The sequence below is a fragment of the Indicator indicator genome, chromosome 17, assembly GCF_027791375.1.
Source record: "Indicator indicator isolate 239-I01 chromosome 17, UM_Iind_1.1, whole genome shotgun sequence".
NCBI lineage: Eukaryota > Metazoa > Chordata > Aves > Piciformes > Indicatoridae > Indicator > Indicator indicator.
The window spans coordinates 14,151,506-14,169,093 of NC_072026.1; the positions used below are offsets into that span (position 1 = coordinate 14,151,506).

Sequence of the window (17,588 nt, forward strand, 5' to 3'; positions counted from 1 at the left end):
ATTACACAAAAAGAAAGTCTAGAAGAAAGTGAACACTGAACAGATTTCCCTAACTCATTATTTGCATTGCAGACCTACATTAGAAAGCCAGGAACCTGCTCCTAGTAGGTCCCACACAAACCAAACCAAACCCTGGTCTGCAGAGGAGCAAGGCTCTTCCTCACCATTTCCCTACTGTATTTATTTGAAAATACTTCCACTTTTCAGCGGAAGGATACATTACATAACTGCCCTCTGAACAGATCTGGGTTTTTTTAATGGGTTTGAAACAATTTGAATGTAAAACTAATGAGCCATAGTCCACTACAAATAGGACACTCCAGGGTGTGCATTATTCAGCTACTGTTGCACTTCTCAAAAGATGAGCTTAATGCACACCCTGTTGTGTCTTATTACTATATGCAGAGTGCAAAATTAGACCAAAATGCTCTTACATCCCAAGCACACAGTGTGTTTCCATTTGCAGCACAGGCAGCTCTCTTTGTTGTGTGTTAATCACTACTCAAGCATACTGTACTTCGCATGCCCACCACTCCTGCCCTGGCAGTTGGCATCCTGCTGCCAAAGGGGTGATTGCTGGTTTTGGTGAACAGTAGGTCTGTTTCCCCTTGCAAATGTCAAAGGAGTTTTAGAGAAACTATTGTTAAAAACTCCTAATGACAGGAAACTACTCAGTCTGTAACAACCCAAAAGCAAAGCAGAGATAAAGTAGCATAAAGTAACTGTTAGAAATCCTTCTGTAGGATATACCTAAGGCTGGTTAGAGAATCACAAGAACGGTTTGACCTTGATAGGTGATCTAACCCTCTGCAGCAAGAAGGGACATTTGCAACTACTGCAGGTTGCTCAGAGCTCCAGACAACCTGACCTGGAGTGGCTCCAAAGATGGGGCATCTACAACCTCTGGGCAACCTGGGCCAGTGTCTCACCACCCTCAGCATAAAAAAAAAAAAAGTATCCTTTAGTTTCAACTTGTTGCCCCTTGTCCTATCACAACACGCCCTGCTAAAATGTCCCTCCCCATCTCTCTTATAGGCCACTATAAGCACTGAAAGGCTGCAACAAGGTCAGAGCCAGTGAACCTCCAACCACAAAACCCGAGTTCCCTGGGAGTTAAGTGCCTCTATAGCACTAAATTGCTGAAGATTCCTAGGCTGCAGCTGACTGACAAACCTCTACATAACCCATCTGTGACAGCAGGACACAGCCTGTTCAAAACACACAATGGTTGGCACCACACTCAGATGTTGAGTCATGTATTGGAGCAGGGCACCCCTGGGTGGCTGGAGGTATTTTGGGGAATAATACAAGACTGCAGCTCACAAGGAGTTAAATCACTGGCTGCCCACAGACACAGGAGTGTAAAGAGGCTTTGCTAACCCAGCTGGTCCTCACAGAGATAGCCAGGAGGGAGCCCATAAATACAAATCCTGGGGAAATGACACTGGTAGTGAAGGTTTGCTGTGGGTCATGGAGGGCTTGGTGTTGCTCAGGAAGGTTGGGTAAATGTATTTGAAGATATCTAGTAGCACACAGCTGAAAACAGCTCTTTGTAGGATCTTTGACTTTTTTCCTCTTTGCTTAGCTCATTCAGGTACTTTGTCAAATGTCAAGAGAAAGGTGTGGGTTTTTCTTTTTTCTCTCTCTTAGAAGCATTTTTCTTAAGCCCTGATGCTTGAATAATTGCATTTATCTTTTTCCTCCCATTTTCAGCCAGCCACTGGCTTCTGTATTCAGAGTCTCTGCCTCAAAGGAAGAATGCTTCCCTTCTCTATCACTCCTATTACTGTCAAGTTTAATCTTGTTTTCCTGTATGGAAGTTATTGTACCCAAGGCTGTGAAAAGGATTTTCAGCTTCACACAGATGAAGTATTCGTGTCGCTCAGAACATGGAATGGGTGCTTGTAGAGAAGGTGGTAATGTTACAGGTGGGGATAGTGCTAATATTGTCTGCTCCTAAGGCCTTCTAAATCTGGATCTAGGGCTCTCAAAGTGGTTGCTCCAAGGTTTGAGATCAAATTGAGATATCTATTCTGTCAAATACCCCCAAAATGAGGCAGTACTTTGCTGGTCTCAGGCAGCTGCCGTGTGGGGGTTGTGTTTTCCTGGCACTTTTAATTAAAGGATAAGAAGTGAAATGGTGGTACAGAGACATAGAGGCTCCCTGGGGTCTGGGAGCAGATCCGTGTGAAGCCTCAAATCGCAGGAGCTGAAGTTTATTTCCCATTATAGCTGAGCAGCAAAGCACAGAAGAGAAACTGTGAATGATGGCTGCTGTGGCCTCTTTCCTATGCCTGCCTGATCCCAGGACCACCCATTGGCTAAAAATTGTACATCTCGTGGTGAATATTTTTGTTGTCATCTTGCACAGTGCTTTGATGTCCTGCACCCTAACAGACAAACTGTCTTGTTTTAAAGGCAGGGCTGTGCAAAGCCAGCCTTTACTCTGAAGGCTGTGCTCTGCGTGTTAGCACTGGAGGGGTAGCAGAGATTACAGCAACGCATTGTAATTGCTGATGTTCCTCCTGCACTACTCTGACGGGTTGAGTTTATGTTTAGATCAGCTTCTTCTATGGCTTGGGTTAACTTACAGTGATGGAAGCAGTAGAGGAATAAATTATTCTACCCCAAGGGCTTTGCTAAGCTCTCCCAAGGTTATTTTCATTAAGTGACCTGAATAACAAATTCTTTTCCATTAACCTCATCACCTGACAGAAGCTGTTAAGCTGAGTCCTTCAGAACCTTATTGTCACACTCGCACAGAAGCATGTTGCCTTGCCTGTATTTCATCCTGGGAAGGTTCACTTAAGAAATCAGCACTACCATTAACAACAAGTGACTGAATGTTACTATCTTTCTAGACTTAATCCTCAAAAAGACAGGCTGCTTAGCACTGTACTGCTGCTTCTCTGAACCATACTGCAGTCAAAGATCTTTATTTAAAGAGGGAAAAATGAAGGGGAGAAACAAGCTTAATTTGTTAGAGGAGAAGAAAATGGAGGATTAGCTCACATAAAAAGCACTGTTCAGTAAAGCTAAGCTCTCCTCTGAACAAGTTTTCCACTAAATAGTGAGCTGCTGGAAAGAAGCTTTAGACAGGAAGAGCAGGAATATCTGCTTTGTTAGTAACCAGCACAGTGTAAGAGGAGCAGAATTACTGATGAAAAAAAAACTCTGCCACTGAAGACTCAAGGACCTTGTAGGTCTTTTAGGAGCTTTACTTTGCATTTAATCTCTGCTATCTCAGTGCCCCTGGAGCATGTCCTCTGGTTTAGTGCTGTGTAAAAGCAACCCAGTTCAAGTGCTTTGAGGCTGCTCAGAACCAAAGCACAGCAAATGCAAGGTTAAAGAAGTATAGCTCAAATGCATGCATACTCTTCAACCAACCTCAGACTCCAATTAATGCATTTTTTGCCTTTGACCTAGGAACTAGTATGCAGGTTTAAACACTAGAAGGTTTTGAAGCAAGCTATCGGGTTTCTACAGCATCTATCATCTATCTATGTGTATTAAAAAAGGACAAAAAGCTGTTCTGCAGCAAAATCTTGAGCTCTGAGGAAAGAGTTCTGGCTCATGTCTATCCTGGGATGGTTTCCTGTTTCTTCCTCTGCATCTTATGCTTTTCTGCCTCTCTTATATTAGACAGTCCTCCTGATTATGGTCTGGGGACTCTACCAGACAGTAGCCTCCCTTCATGTTCAGGTCTCTTGTCAATGTTCACTTTTACTGGTGCTCCCAGCTGCAGCCTCCCCAGATGACCCTTCAGCACTTCAGATCCAAACTGAAAAGATAATATCTACACAGTAAAGCAAACCCAAACCACAAGGTCCTTTCCTTTCTTGGTTTTCTTAATCTAATTGTAAGATTCTTGGGTCAAAGGCATTTTAAACATGCATCCTGTTTGATACTGAGAATGCTGCCACTTTTGCTTGAAAATAACTAATGCTACTTTTACCTGTTACAGGTGCAATTGACCCATTTTCAAGCCATCTCCATTCCATAAACTAGCACCACACCTGAACCCGAGTAATAAATTGTAAATATAATCACAATAAGATGTAAATTATTATTAAACTGCATTATTTTCTGCTTGCACAACTTTTTGATACAACTATATGTTGCAAAAGATTTTTCCAACAGCCAAAAATGATGTTTAACTAAACAGAACATACTCAAACAACCTTAATGTCAAACTTCAAATGCAACACTTGTAGAAATGGAAGCCTGGGTAATTTACTGAGCAAGAATTTCCTATTTCTAGTTTTCTGCATGCAGTTCTATGGGGAAGCGCACACACCAGTAACAAGCAGAGCCAGTTTCTGCCATTCTAAAAAGATTTTGTATTGTATCAATTCAGTGTGAGGCTCAGTGGTCAGAAGGAGCTTTACCAATGAGTGTGATTTTGTTCAGAATTGCAGTCCTTCTAGCTGCAGCTCTATAAATAGAGTATGAGAGACAGTCAGTGTTGCTACACTGCAGATCGGCCATGTTACCAGCAAAAGGATCTTGAAAAAAAAAACATATTGTGACTGGCACAGTGGGCATTTGATTCCTCACATGGGACTCTGGAAAAATGTTGCATGCTTCCATATATTTAAGCATTCATTTTAGGTGGTGCAAGTTTCAATACCTGAATATCTTAATCAGAGATGCCCTGAGAGACATCTTCTAACAGAGTGATGACAATAGCTATATAAACAGCAAGGCTGTTTTCCCTCTAAAGAGCAATTCATTGACTGAAATTATGTAATTTGGTTAATGAAAGATAATGAACAGCACAAACTGATATCTACAGTCATGTACTTTAAGGGCTTTTGTACTGGTTATGAAGTTCATTAATTCCTGCATAAAGCACACATGGTTGTAGAAATACTTTGGAGAAGCTCTGCTGTTGTAATTGAAGTATTCCAGCAATTTCAATACAGCTCTCCCAGAACATCCAACTGGCAAAAAGGCTCCTTCTGGACTAAAACCTTACACACCTGTAACGCCAAATAAAGTCTCTGCCCCTCAGACTGATACTGCAAAACAGAGAAAACTGGTACCTTTTAGTACCTTGTAGCACGCCAAATGCTTATACAAGGTTTCCAGACAGTGAATATTAACACTGAAACAGACATCTTTGAATAAAGTACAGCACAATATAATTGTATTGCTGCTAAAATACTGGGGAAAATGAGATTTGTGATACCTGTATACCCAAGTATTTCTCTGTAACAGAAGCAAAATACTGATATATCTGCTCTCAATTCTTCAAGTTTTAATTTGACTTCTTACCCATGTGTGTAAAAGTGGAGGTAGACCCAAGGGATTATCTTGCAGAGCTACACTGAAACCTATTGCATCTGCCATGACAGTGGCAGAACTGCAGCAGAGCTTGTGCTCAGCCATGTGTTCAGGAAATGCAGCAAGCCAGGAAGTTTGTCAAAAGATGTCACCATTTGTGGTTGATGCTCCATAATAACTTCCCTTTTATTGGGGATTAAAAAAGAATCCAGAGAGAAGCTTTCAGAAGGGAAGAATTTTGCAAATACACATTTAAATGGCCTATGGCTATTTATTGCAGACAGAGTATTCTCTTCTAAGCCACTCTCTCCTTCTGATATGGGTGGAGGAAATATGATGAGGCATGTGATGATGAAATGAATAAAGAGTGCAGTCAGCACAAGAGTTTATTATCCAAGTCACAGAGGGACACTATTAAAGACTTAGCTTGTCTTTGAACATCTTGTATGTAAATGCAGTGTAGTCCTGAGGTCTGCTTTGCCCTGTATTCTGCTCTTGCTCCAGCTAATAACTGCTGGATCCAGCGTGAAGAAGGGCTATCAAGTGCCCACTGCTCTTCAGAGACATCAGACCAGAGTTGTGCCATGAGCAATTGCACCCTCTCCTGGTTATGACTTTTCCTCCGTGTAGGAGTGGTTGAGGAGTTCATTGTAGTTACAATATGCATGTTATGTCACATTATCTCTCTGAGATGGCCAACTATCAAATGAATCTTGGCTTTATCGTATGCTTACGCAGCCTGGGGCTAGCTGAATAATGACACTTGTCCAGTTAAACAAGGGACAAAAGTTCAGGACTGTTACAAATCCAGCCATTAATGAAGCGGCTGGAGAAAAAAATTGCCTAAGTGACATCAGAACCTGCCTTGCAGCATGTTATGGACTGTATCAGTGTGTCAAACCATCACATGGATCTACCAAAGCCTTGCCAAAACACAGAGATTCTCTAGCTGCTTCCTAGATCTGTTTCCTGAGACCCTCTGATACCAACTCATGTCTAAGTCCAGTATTGTTAACATGAGAGTACCATGAATTGTCTCCTGAAGCTGTTTTTTTTCCCATTTGGAAACATAAAGTGCTGTTCGTTTTTTTTCACTTTCATTACCATTTGACAAGTCACTCTGTGATAGAAGCAGCTGGTTTGGGTAAAAACAAATACTAAATCCTAACAATTGTTACTGTTGTTTTTAAGTCTGGAAATTAATTTTGTTAAAGAGCTTAGTTAATCCAATCCTGTACATTTCCCAGCTACACTAAAGGCCTTGGAGCAGCTCTGCGCTTTAGAGATATTTTCATTTTATGGATAAGCTTTGCCCTGACCCTAAGTGTGCTGAAACAAATACAGCCCATGGTTAGCTGAAAATTTGCAGGCTCTTTCTTCAAAGTAATCTTGGCTATTCTTTTGTTTCCAGGATTTATTCTGGGAAGAAAGAATTGTCCAGCTTTTTAAATAATTTTTTTCTGGTATCTATTCTTTGTGGTTACAAGGAGAAGATGTGCTAATATAGGCTAATAATCCTGCTATCTATAGCCTTTTATGTCATCTTTGTACATAAAATGCCCCTATTTCCTGTAATTTATTGCTGTGCGCAGAGGAGAGATGTTTCATTAAGTTTAGATGAGGTAATATATTGCTAAGAGGACTTGAAAAGGGAGGGCTTTTTGCTCGGGAGAGGTGGGGTTGTGCTCCTATTCAATCACATTCCTTTAAAAAGAAAAAAAGAGAAGGATCAGATTTGATCATTAGACAACATCAGAGAGGAGTGAGTGCTTGCATCTGGTGCCAGCCCAGCGTTGTCAGATGTTGCACGAAACACAGCTTGATGCTCACAAACAGGAGCCTGTCTTTTGGCATTGGTGTTACACCAACCAAGAAGACACTGGCTTCTGAAAAGACCCCAGAGTTTAAGATAACAAAGAAGTGACCATCCAGAGGGATGGCAGAGCCTCACATGAGAAGAAAATCTGCATGGTTGTGATCTTCCTGTTTTACCACTTAGTGACTTCCTTTGTTATTTCTAACATTAGGTAGTTCAAAACATTCAGCTAATTATATGCTTCTCATGCTTCAGAGACTGCCTCTAACGCATCATCTGTCTGCCTGAAGAGTGTTTAAGTGGAGCACACCAGTTCTCTCACACTGCCTTGAATTAAGCACCAACAATGCACGTGACCCTGAGCCTCTTTGCAGGCTTGATCAGCTTTCCAACATGTTGTCTTAAGGCAGCGACAGAGCACAGACCTTGGATCACAGCCTTCACCTGCTGGAACCATGCAGGGAGGACTAGGGAGAATATTGTTCACAGTTAAAGCCTTTTGGATTTCCCCCACCTTGTTGCCTCTGAAAGACTGCCCATCACAGGGACAAACAAGCCATAAAAGTGCCATTCTACTTGGCAAACCCATGCACTGCTCTACTTGACAGCCAGATAAGGAGGAGTGGACTCTTACCAAACCTTCCTGCAATTCCTTATAAGAACTTAGAGCTTCGTTTTGGAGGAATGTGTAATTTATGTTCATTTTCCTCATACACAGAAACAGAAGTTTCTCTTGGAAAATGTGTTGCAACCAGGCTGACTCTCCTGTGTGTCTGTACTGGTGAATCTACACAGCCATGTTAAAAGCTGCTTCTGGGTCTCAGAAGTCAGAGACTAAAGACAAAGATGTGTTGTGTGATGTCAGGGAACAGCTAATGCTGTAATTGGGGCTTATGAGCAACGAGTGGTGAGTAAACTAGGCACGCTGATGGGTTCTGGGTAGGGAATGAAATGTGGAGTTTTGAAACTTAACACCTTAATCAACAGATCTATAGAGACTACAAGCTTGCTTGTATAGGAACAGAAACAGGATTTTTTTCCCTACAAACCATTTACTCCAGGAAGTCCACGCAGATGAATCCCACCACTCCTGACTGGAAATACACCATGCAGCATGCCAAATGCAGGCAAGTCCTAAGATCACTCCCACAAATTAATGAAGATCATTCTCTAGGAAGCATCTTGTATAACAGCACATTCTGCCAAGTAACAAGCAATAGAACAAGAGGAAATGGCCTCAAGTTGTGCCAGGGGAGGTTTAGATTGGGCATGAGGAACAATTTCTTCCCTGTGGATCAGGTTGCCCAGGGAAGTGGTAGAGTCACCATCCCTGGAGGGATTTAAAGGCTGTGTAGATGTGGTACTGAGGGATGTGGTTTAGCAGAATACTTGGTGGGACTCAATGACCTTAAAGGCCTTTTCTAACTTTAACAGTTCTATGATTCCTGACCTCTCCACCTGTCTATATGTTAAATTATAAGCACAACATGGTTGTGAACACTGTGATGCAGTTCTTAGCCCGACCCCATCAGCCCTCTAAGGAACTAATAACGGACTTTATGTTGGCCCAGGAAAAGAAGCCAGTGACTTATTTGCCACTGTCAGATGTCTGGTAGCTGACACTGCAGCCTGCAAGCCCTAGCCCCAATATTTCTTGTTAGGTTCTTCATTTTGCCTCTCACCTCCTTCTCACAGATTCAGGATTGTTTGGGGAGGGAGGCAATGGGGAGGGAGGAAAGACATTCCCAGTTTAATGCAATAATTAACTGAAGTGGTCTTTGATTTCTCTGTTGTTTAGTTTAATTAGATGGAATTCATTTCGAAGGCAGCCGCCAATGTCAAAGGCATGTTAACTATAGCTGTGAATTATTACTGAATCAATAAAAATAATGAAAAGCTTGGATGCTAGCAGAGCCATTAGGCTTTGGAGCAGTAACAGCTAGTTTTCTGTTTTCAGACACAGTCTTTCTTCCTTACTGTGCCTTTCAAATATTTTCATACAGAGAACTTGTGGCCAGTTTTCTCTCAACTGCTTCTATTCTTCAGAACCTGCTCTTGCTCAAGAGTGTATCTAACCAGGTTCCACCCTCTCTTTTTACTTTAGACCTCTTATATTAACATGGAAATGTTTGGTTTGAGTCATACTAAAGGGCACAATAGCTGTACTGAGTCACACCAATCAGTCTCTTACATTCTCTGTTACAGTGCTCAACAGCAAGAACTCAGTGATTACAGGCCATGCCTATGGACCGACCTCCTTGATGCTCAGGTTTCCTTCCTGAATTAGCTTAACTTTTTAAACTCAAGGAGGAGCAGAAATACTGCTGGTATGCAATGGTTAACACTGCAGAAGCACTACACAGATCTGCTTGCCTTTGTAGTGTATTCACACTGTTTCTAACACTCCAGCTTCAGGACATGGTTTAGTGGCCATGGTAGTGTTGCGTTTATGGTTGGACTCGATGATCTCAGAGATCATTTCCAACCTTAATGATTGTATAATATTCCAGAAAAAGATGGTCCATGTACCCATGACATCTATTACCACCACAAAAGCAAGACTTCTCTGGTCAGCCAATATGTGAGCAATCTCAGCTTATAGGTTAGGAGCTAACGCTGCAAGACTTCGCAATTTTAGCGAGGAAGTCTACAAGTCTCTCCTTCACCCTCACCTCGAAAAGAAGCATAAACCTTTCACTGGAAGAGACAGGATACATTTCTATCAGCTGCATACCCCAGAGGCTCAGGTCCTGCTGCAGAACACCTGCATTTTGCTTGCAGTTGAGAGATCTACAGTAACCACTTCAACCAGGACATGAGGATCACAAGCTTCATCTAAAACTCTTCTCTAAAACTTATCTTTGTAGTTGCCTTCAGAATCTAGCTTTTGTGTCATGAGAAATCTGACAACTGATCTTCTGTTGACTTCAGAAGTCCTGTCAGTGATAGCACAGGGCTGACAATGCTGGCAATGAGCTTGTACATCTACAAATCATCAGAGCAGAGGCTGCAGAAATCAAGAACTGGTAGTAGTTAGTGCTAAACTTAGCACTGAATTCTGCATACAGGGCAAAACCTGATGTGAGCAGAAAAACTAAGCTAAACCACATTGTATCAAGAAAGTTACTGGATCTGGGCAAGAATTAAATGGTTTAATGAAACATGTAATTTCTGGGTCACAAAAGATTGTCTCTAGGCTGTTGATCTATGATGCTTACACAATGCTTATTAAGGCACATTTTCACTCATCAGCTCATTTGAAAGAGGATTTTTGAGGTCAAATTATGAATTTGTAAATACTAATGAGTGCAGCAACTTTCCCATCAGCGGCTATCTGAGAATTAGCAACTCTGAAGTCTGAAAACTTGTCTTTTATTCTCTGTAGTTTCCTCTTCACAACCATATTCTTCCAGGGTTTATTTCCGTAAAGCTCTTTTTGGAAGACGTGTGATCTGTTGAGATCTCATTGATTCAGAAGGTCTTTGGACCACCGAAACAAACTGAATCACACTCATAAATACTGAGATCCTTTTTCTTTTTACTCTCATTATTGAGAAATTGTATTTGTAGTCCCATCTGTGAACCAGAATGAATTTGGAGCCATCTGCCATGAGCAAACTGCTAATTTTGGCAGATACTGGAGAGATGCTAGTATCATCCTTATGGAAACACTCAATGTCAGCTCTGATTGTCGTGAAGAAAACAGCTACCCATAAAGGTACTTATGGTTACACCATGGACTTGGAGTAATTCAGATGACTGTTAACACCTTCTCAAAGAATGGAAGGAGGACTCAGCATCCAGCATGTCTGGTGCACTGCAAACATGTCCCCTGTAGCAAGGCAAATACAGATGCAAAATCTGTGTGAACTGAGAGTGTTGCCCTGTGAGCTCTGATGTGGTTTTGGTGGAGAACTAGGACCCCTCCACAGGATTCACACAAGAGGCTCTTAAAAAAATGCCCCTGAAGACCTCATCTAAGTCAAAAAGTGTAGTGATTTCAGTGGGCTTCAAAATGTCTGGAAATACAACTATCATTAATGATAAATCAAAAGTGAATTACTAATGTAGGAAAATGTTAATTTTCAGACGTATTTCCTGTACTTTGTTGGTGCAATTTAGGTGCAGACTCCAGTCTGGCTGAAAACACAACCATTCTATTGATAATAAGAAAAAATCTTCCTTCCTGTGAGTGTCCTGCTCTGGAGAGATTCCAAACCTGCCTGGAAATTGCAGTCCTGTGTAACCTGCTCTGGTTAACCCTACTTTAGCAAGGATTTTGGACTATATGATCCCCAGAGGTCCCTTCCAACCTCCACTATGCTGGGATTCCCTATAGTAAAAAAAAAATAATTCTAAAATTACTTTTAGAAGAGAAAAACAAAACAAAATATATTTAAATAACACGAAGACCTGGGTATGGACTGCCATGCCAAGCAGTCTGTGGTACATGTTTACTGCTCTTCTGCCACCATGCAATACAATACCAGCCTCTTCACTGTCCTGAAAAGCAAACAATAACTATTAAAGCACCAGATTCAGCTCACTTTTCTTTCCTGGAGAATACATATTCACTAACTACAATCCTCCACAGGAAAAGCAACACTTGACTACCCTCCAGCTTCCAAGGATATTAGTTTAGTTTGTTGTTCCTCTTAATATTCATGAATAGGCTGCTTGCTTTGCAAATGTCTGGCATCTATTTGAGGAAAACCAAAAACTAGCCTAGGATTCAAGTGACCAAACAGCAATCCAAAATGACTGGCAAAAGTGAACTATGGTTTTAAAAAAAAATAAATTTAAGGATTAATTGGAGTAAATTATGTAATACTTGGAAATAGCAAGTGAACTTGTAAAAATCACAGAACTAGAAAAGCTCTTTTTTTACTTAATCTATTTTGAGTAGAGAATTGAATTTTCCTTTATTTCCCCAAGAATTCAGCTCTTGGTGCTGTACCAGGTCCAGACCATGTCCTACCGAGGTCAGCAAAGCTCACACCTATGCTGTGGGTGGGCGTGGCTGTCACAGCTTGGAGCACCACATGCTCTGCACAAAGGCATCTTCATTTGCACTCTGGACCACATTTGCACAGTGAGAGTCAGAAAAGTGAGAGTGCACCTTAGAGTATGGTGTGGCATATCTGAGAAGAGAAGAAAGTGGACCCTTAAAAAACTGAGCTTTACTCTGCTGGGATTGAAGCACACCAGCACACTTCTATGGTCTTACCATGCTAACAAAAATAAGATGCTTACACCATGACTTGTCAGTGATGGCTTAATGATTGGACTTTATGATCTTAAAAGTCTCTTCCAACCAAAACACTTCTATGATGACTTTTTGTACTGGACCCAAAATCTGCCATAGGTGACAGTACCTTTGAAAAGAGCTGTTAACTTTATTAGCCATAGACTTATTCTGGCTGTAACTGGTGATGTCTCCCCAGCTTCATCTAAGACTCAGAGAATCAGACCCAAAACCATGCCTCTAACTTACCAGGACTGGGCAGAACAGAGCTGAGGAGGCATGTTAAGTTCTTAAAACAGCCCCTGAACTTTGCTTGAAGGTAAACCTAGAAGGATATACAACTACTCTAACACATCACCATTCAGCACACTCATCTATCATGTGCTTTGTAGCAGTCTTTAGAGAGAGGTGGCTCATGCTCCTGGCTTTCATATGCTTCACATGTAGAAGGAGTAATTTCTTCTCCAGAGACACCCCTTACAGGCAGGGCTGCAGTGTGGGAGCAGTGTGTTGTTATAGTTACTGGCTATGACTTACCCCTGCCATTGTCATGGTATTTTCAGTAAGTGGGGCTTAAACAGCAGTCTAGCAAAGGTCTGAAAAATAATGACTGCCTGCCTTCACTTAATAACAGGGCACAAGCATCTCTGCTGCCCAGTCTCTTCATCCATTTCTCCCTGTTCCTTACATCATAAATGAGAGCCTGAGCCTCTTACATAAGGAAGACAACAAAGGTCACTTCTTATCTTTGAATTCTTTTTTTTACTTCAGCTCCCTGGAAAGGTCATCATAGAGGGGAAAAGCAGAGCTCTTCCCCTTGGGCAAGAGACAGGTATGGAGCACCCAGAACACATCACCTTTTAAAGACTCTGTGGGTGGAGAGCAGAACTGTTTTGCAGGTCAAGTCTGTAAGAGGCCACGGTTTTCTACACCATCTTGGGTATCTTTTGCTAGACACAGTCACTATAACCCCACGAGAAGCTGGCATAAAGCAACCTGTAACACTTTTTGATCAGGACTGTGGAAGGATGATAAGGTTGTGGGAATAAGTGAAAATACATGCCCATAAAATGGATTATCCTGAATGATGCTGCTCAGCTGCTTTTGAGATGCAAAGACAACAATTAACTGAACTGACGTGAACAGACGCAAATAGGAAGAGCTCTTCCTGCCTGGCAGTTAGAGAAACGAGACTTTGGTACAGTCAAATAATAACCTCTCAGAGGCAGGCAGTAGGAAAATGGGAACTAACAGGTTTTCAGAGACCCAGGACTCAGATAAATGTATTGAACATGTAAGTGAAAGCAATCAGAAGATGCTGCTTTTGTACTTTTGCCCAGAGTGCAGCAAAGACAAACAGCCCCTAACTGGAAACAGGCTGCTATGCATGAGTCAAGGAGCTGCCTTCACTCAGGTTTGCTCAGGCAAACTTAACCTTCTGCACATTTAATGAACAGATTCTACTCAACCTTTTATGTAAGTGCTATGACACTACCTTATAAATTTCTCAGCCAGACAGAAACTGTTCCATGAAGTGTGAATTTTTGTTACTACTCAAACAAAAAATAAGGTTTTCTCTATGTTTTAGAACATATAAATAGCTGATCAGGACAAAGCTGTCGTAATCTGATTTATCAGGAGCTCTTGTGAAGGCAACTAGGTTTGGGATTCCCAGAGGACTTTCTGAGAGAGGGTCCAGCAAAGCTAATTACTGAACATACTGCTGTGGAATTAGCATTAGGAACTTGAGTCCAGAAACTCTTCCTATATTAACTTTGTAATTTGACAAGCTGACCAACTCTATTTCAACTTTGCTTAACTAGGCACTTCTTTCCATTTAATGTTATATCACTATACATGAACTAAGTGTCAATTATCATCACTGCATGAACAGTCAGCGAAACTGACCCTCTTACCATCAAATGCTTCCTGCAGTTTACAGAAAACTGAACCTCAGCCAGAGAAGTTAATCCAAGTTTGTACATAAGATCTTGCATCAAGCCAGAACTAATCTAAAACCTGCTGATGAAATATGGTCTTGTAACAAACTTTGTAAATAAAGCTGAAGCTGGCACTGCATCTCTTCTCCCACACGCGTTCTCCTTCAAGTTGTAAACTCTGCAGCAGATACAGACCTAGCTACAGAAGGAGAGCTGCACACTGGCATAAAGAAAAATAAAACAGACCTACTATGAAATGTATCACTGAATTAGAGATGCTGGAGTTGAATTTCAAGCTGCAGTAAATCAACCTTTCTTCAGGGACCTCTTGTCTTTACAAAGCTAAGCTAACAAGGCTGTGAATTTGAGAGGAAACAAGTTTTGGTACCCAAGTGATCTTACAGAAATCCACATAAATCCCATCACTTGCTTTCCATGACATTGCAGGAGCAACTTCTCATTAACCTGGAATAATTACTGGCAGTTCTTCATGCTACTGAAAAAAACCCTCTCCTCCTATTCTACTTTCTGTCCTGTTAGCCTATAGGATGGTCAAATGTTCTAGAAGACTGAAAAAAAAAGCCTCATTCTCTATTATGTCCACATTTAGCTACTTATATTTTGTGGGACTAAAACCTAGTACCACCATTTCAGTTTTTAGGTCTGATAGAAAAGATTTTTCATCTCTCTAGTGCTTAAGCCACAGAATGGAATCACATTGCTACAGCATGCAGAATGCTGCCATTTTTAAGCATTAAGCTGAGCACTCTTGTCAGGGTTGATCCTTATTGTTTGCTTTGCCTACAAAAATTTACTAATGAAAAATTATGAGTCTAGCCATTGAAAACATTTTCTTCTATGATCGATTGGAATTAATAATTTTCTTCTTTCACATATAGAGGGATATGTTCAAATATACTTCAAAACAAGGCTTCACATATAAGGATCATCCAAGTTTTGAATGTTCCTTTCTAAGCAGTGAACATGCAAAAATAGTCAGGGGTCAGTAATGCCTATAAACTATTCTAGTTATTGGCAGCAGTTCTTGCAAATGAGAAGAAGCAAAAAAGAAAAAGTTTGGGACAGTGTGAAATGTGACACTTGAAGTGACAGGATTCAGACTGTATTTTTTTCACAGAGATCCTTATGGCTAAGGATCCTTCCTACAAGGCACAGCCAGTCACTGCTCAGATATATAGCAGCTTAATTCATGCTGTACCATTACGTACTGCCTCAACACTTCTGAACTAGAGCTCTCTGGAGATGGAGACCAAGATGAAACATCTGTCCTATGGCTAAGTAGTGAAACCCAGCAGACTGTTTGCTTGCTTACAGTTATTTATAAGCTTGTGTGTTTTCAGGATTTACTTATGAAAAGCAATTCCACTTAATACCAGTAACAACAGCGTGGCAATAGTTCATATTTATAGATTGTATTATAATCTCAGACAGCCCCAAACTCCTGTACAAAGTGCATGTCTATAAATCAACCTATAAATCAGTATGTTCACAAACACTGTAAGACTGAAAAGAACACTGTGTGAAATTGAAAACGCTGAATATTTAAGTCAGACTGGAAAGTCATCACCCAAACAGGGCTGCTCACATCTACTCTGGGCATTTAAAGCAATGGACTTACATTAGGGACTTTGTTTTATGACTGCACAGCACCTCTCTGTGCAATACTACATTCCTAATGCAGAATAATAACTTAAAAGTGAACTCAACTAACCTGTTTTTCACCACTCGGCTTCCTGTAATTCAGCAGCAGCTCCACGGCTCCCACCACCTCTTTCCGTATTGCATACAGCAGAGCATCTCCCACATACACACTGTGGCTCAAAAGCAGCTCCATGATCTCCAGATTTTCGTTCTCTATGGCTATTAAAAGGGCACTGCGACCAAGAGGATCCATACAGTTAATGTTGATGTTGTAGTAGATCTCTGCCTCTTGCAAGGCATGTTTGACACTGGCATAGTCCCCCTTCTCCACAGCACTGAGGTAGGCCTTCTCTTCCGCCGAGAGCTCTGCCTCCGCTCGCACGATCTGTAACGGGATCCGGTCTCGGTACGGTGAGTAGTTTACCTTTTTGTAGTATAGCTGGGCCATTGTTCATAGTGAGCGGGCAGCCTGTGGGGCAAGAAGAAGAATGTGACAAGAGCTAAGCAACTCCTGCCTGTTCCTCACAGGGGATAAACTTCCAAAGACCCTTTTCAAGCTGTTTTATCCTCAATGCATTGACGCTAAACAACTCTACTTTCAAAGAATCACAGAATTAATATCCTAGATTGGAAAAGACCTTTAAGATCACTGAATCAAATAATCAGCCTAACACTGACAGCTCCTCAACTACATGACTCTTAAAATACCTCCAGGGATGGGGACTCCACCACTTTCCTGGGCAAGTTGTTCCAATGCCTGATAACTCTTTCAGCAGAGAAATTATTCCTAATATCCAACCTAAACTTCCCTTGGGGCAACGTGAGTCCATTTCCTCTCATTATACATCGCTTGTTACTTGGTTGAACAGACCAACCCTCACCTCTCTACAAACTCCTTTTAGGGAGTTGTAGAGAGCCAGAAGGTCCCTTCTCTGTCTCCTTTTCTCCAGGCTGAACAACCCCAGTTCTTTCACCTGCTCCTTGCAAGTCCTGTTCTCCAGATCCTTCACCATCTTTCTTCCCCTTCCTTGGACACACTCCAGTACCTCAATGTCTTCAAAGGCTCCCTGAAAAAATGGTTACACTACTGCTCAGAAGAGGTAGTCAGACTGGCAGACAGTATGTTTCAAAATTTGAACACTGTGCCATTGATTTCACTTATCTGGCCAGAAGCATGATCTTGTGGTTTATGGATAATCCACAGCGTGTACAAATAGGTGCATTTCTCATCTTTATTTCCTGCTCAATGTTTTTTTTCATTTTCCTCCTTCACTATGAACTGTCAGTGATGGGAGCTGCTGATTTACACCCTCCTCTTTACCATAATAAGATTTATTTTTATTATTTTTGTGCTTCTCTTCAGCTTCCATCTCTAAAAGCAGGTTTTTATTTTTCCCTAACATTTACTCTTTGATTAGGTCACCATTTTATTTTTAAAGTTTGCATGTTTTTAAACTTATTTTCTTACTCTCCCTCATTTATAAATAGGACCTAAAGACAGGCTGAAGTAGAAAGCACTGCCCTTGCTCTCCAGAGGTAGTGACGTTGTCTATGGTCTAGAAAAATGAGAAGTAAATTCTTCCCTGGAACACGTGTAGCAAAGTGAAACAAAATGAAGTTCCTTTCACAGCTCAAAGAG

At 41.3% G+C, this 17,588-nt stretch overlaps 1 protein-coding gene across 1 annotated transcript in view; it reads right to left on the minus strand.

Annotated features, from left to right (window-relative positions):
- TRPC5 (transient receptor potential cation channel subfamily C member 5) overlaps positions 1–16,397 on the minus strand; it is a 71,957-nt gene extending 55,560 nt beyond the window's left edge. Inside the window, exon 1 of the mRNA XM_054388436.1 lies at positions 16,020–16,397. Coding sequence (XP_054244411.1) covers positions 16,020–16,397 — 378 coding nt within the window. The remainder of the gene's footprint in view (positions 1–16,019) is intronic.
- Positions 16,398–17,588: the final 1,191 nt, after the last annotated feature.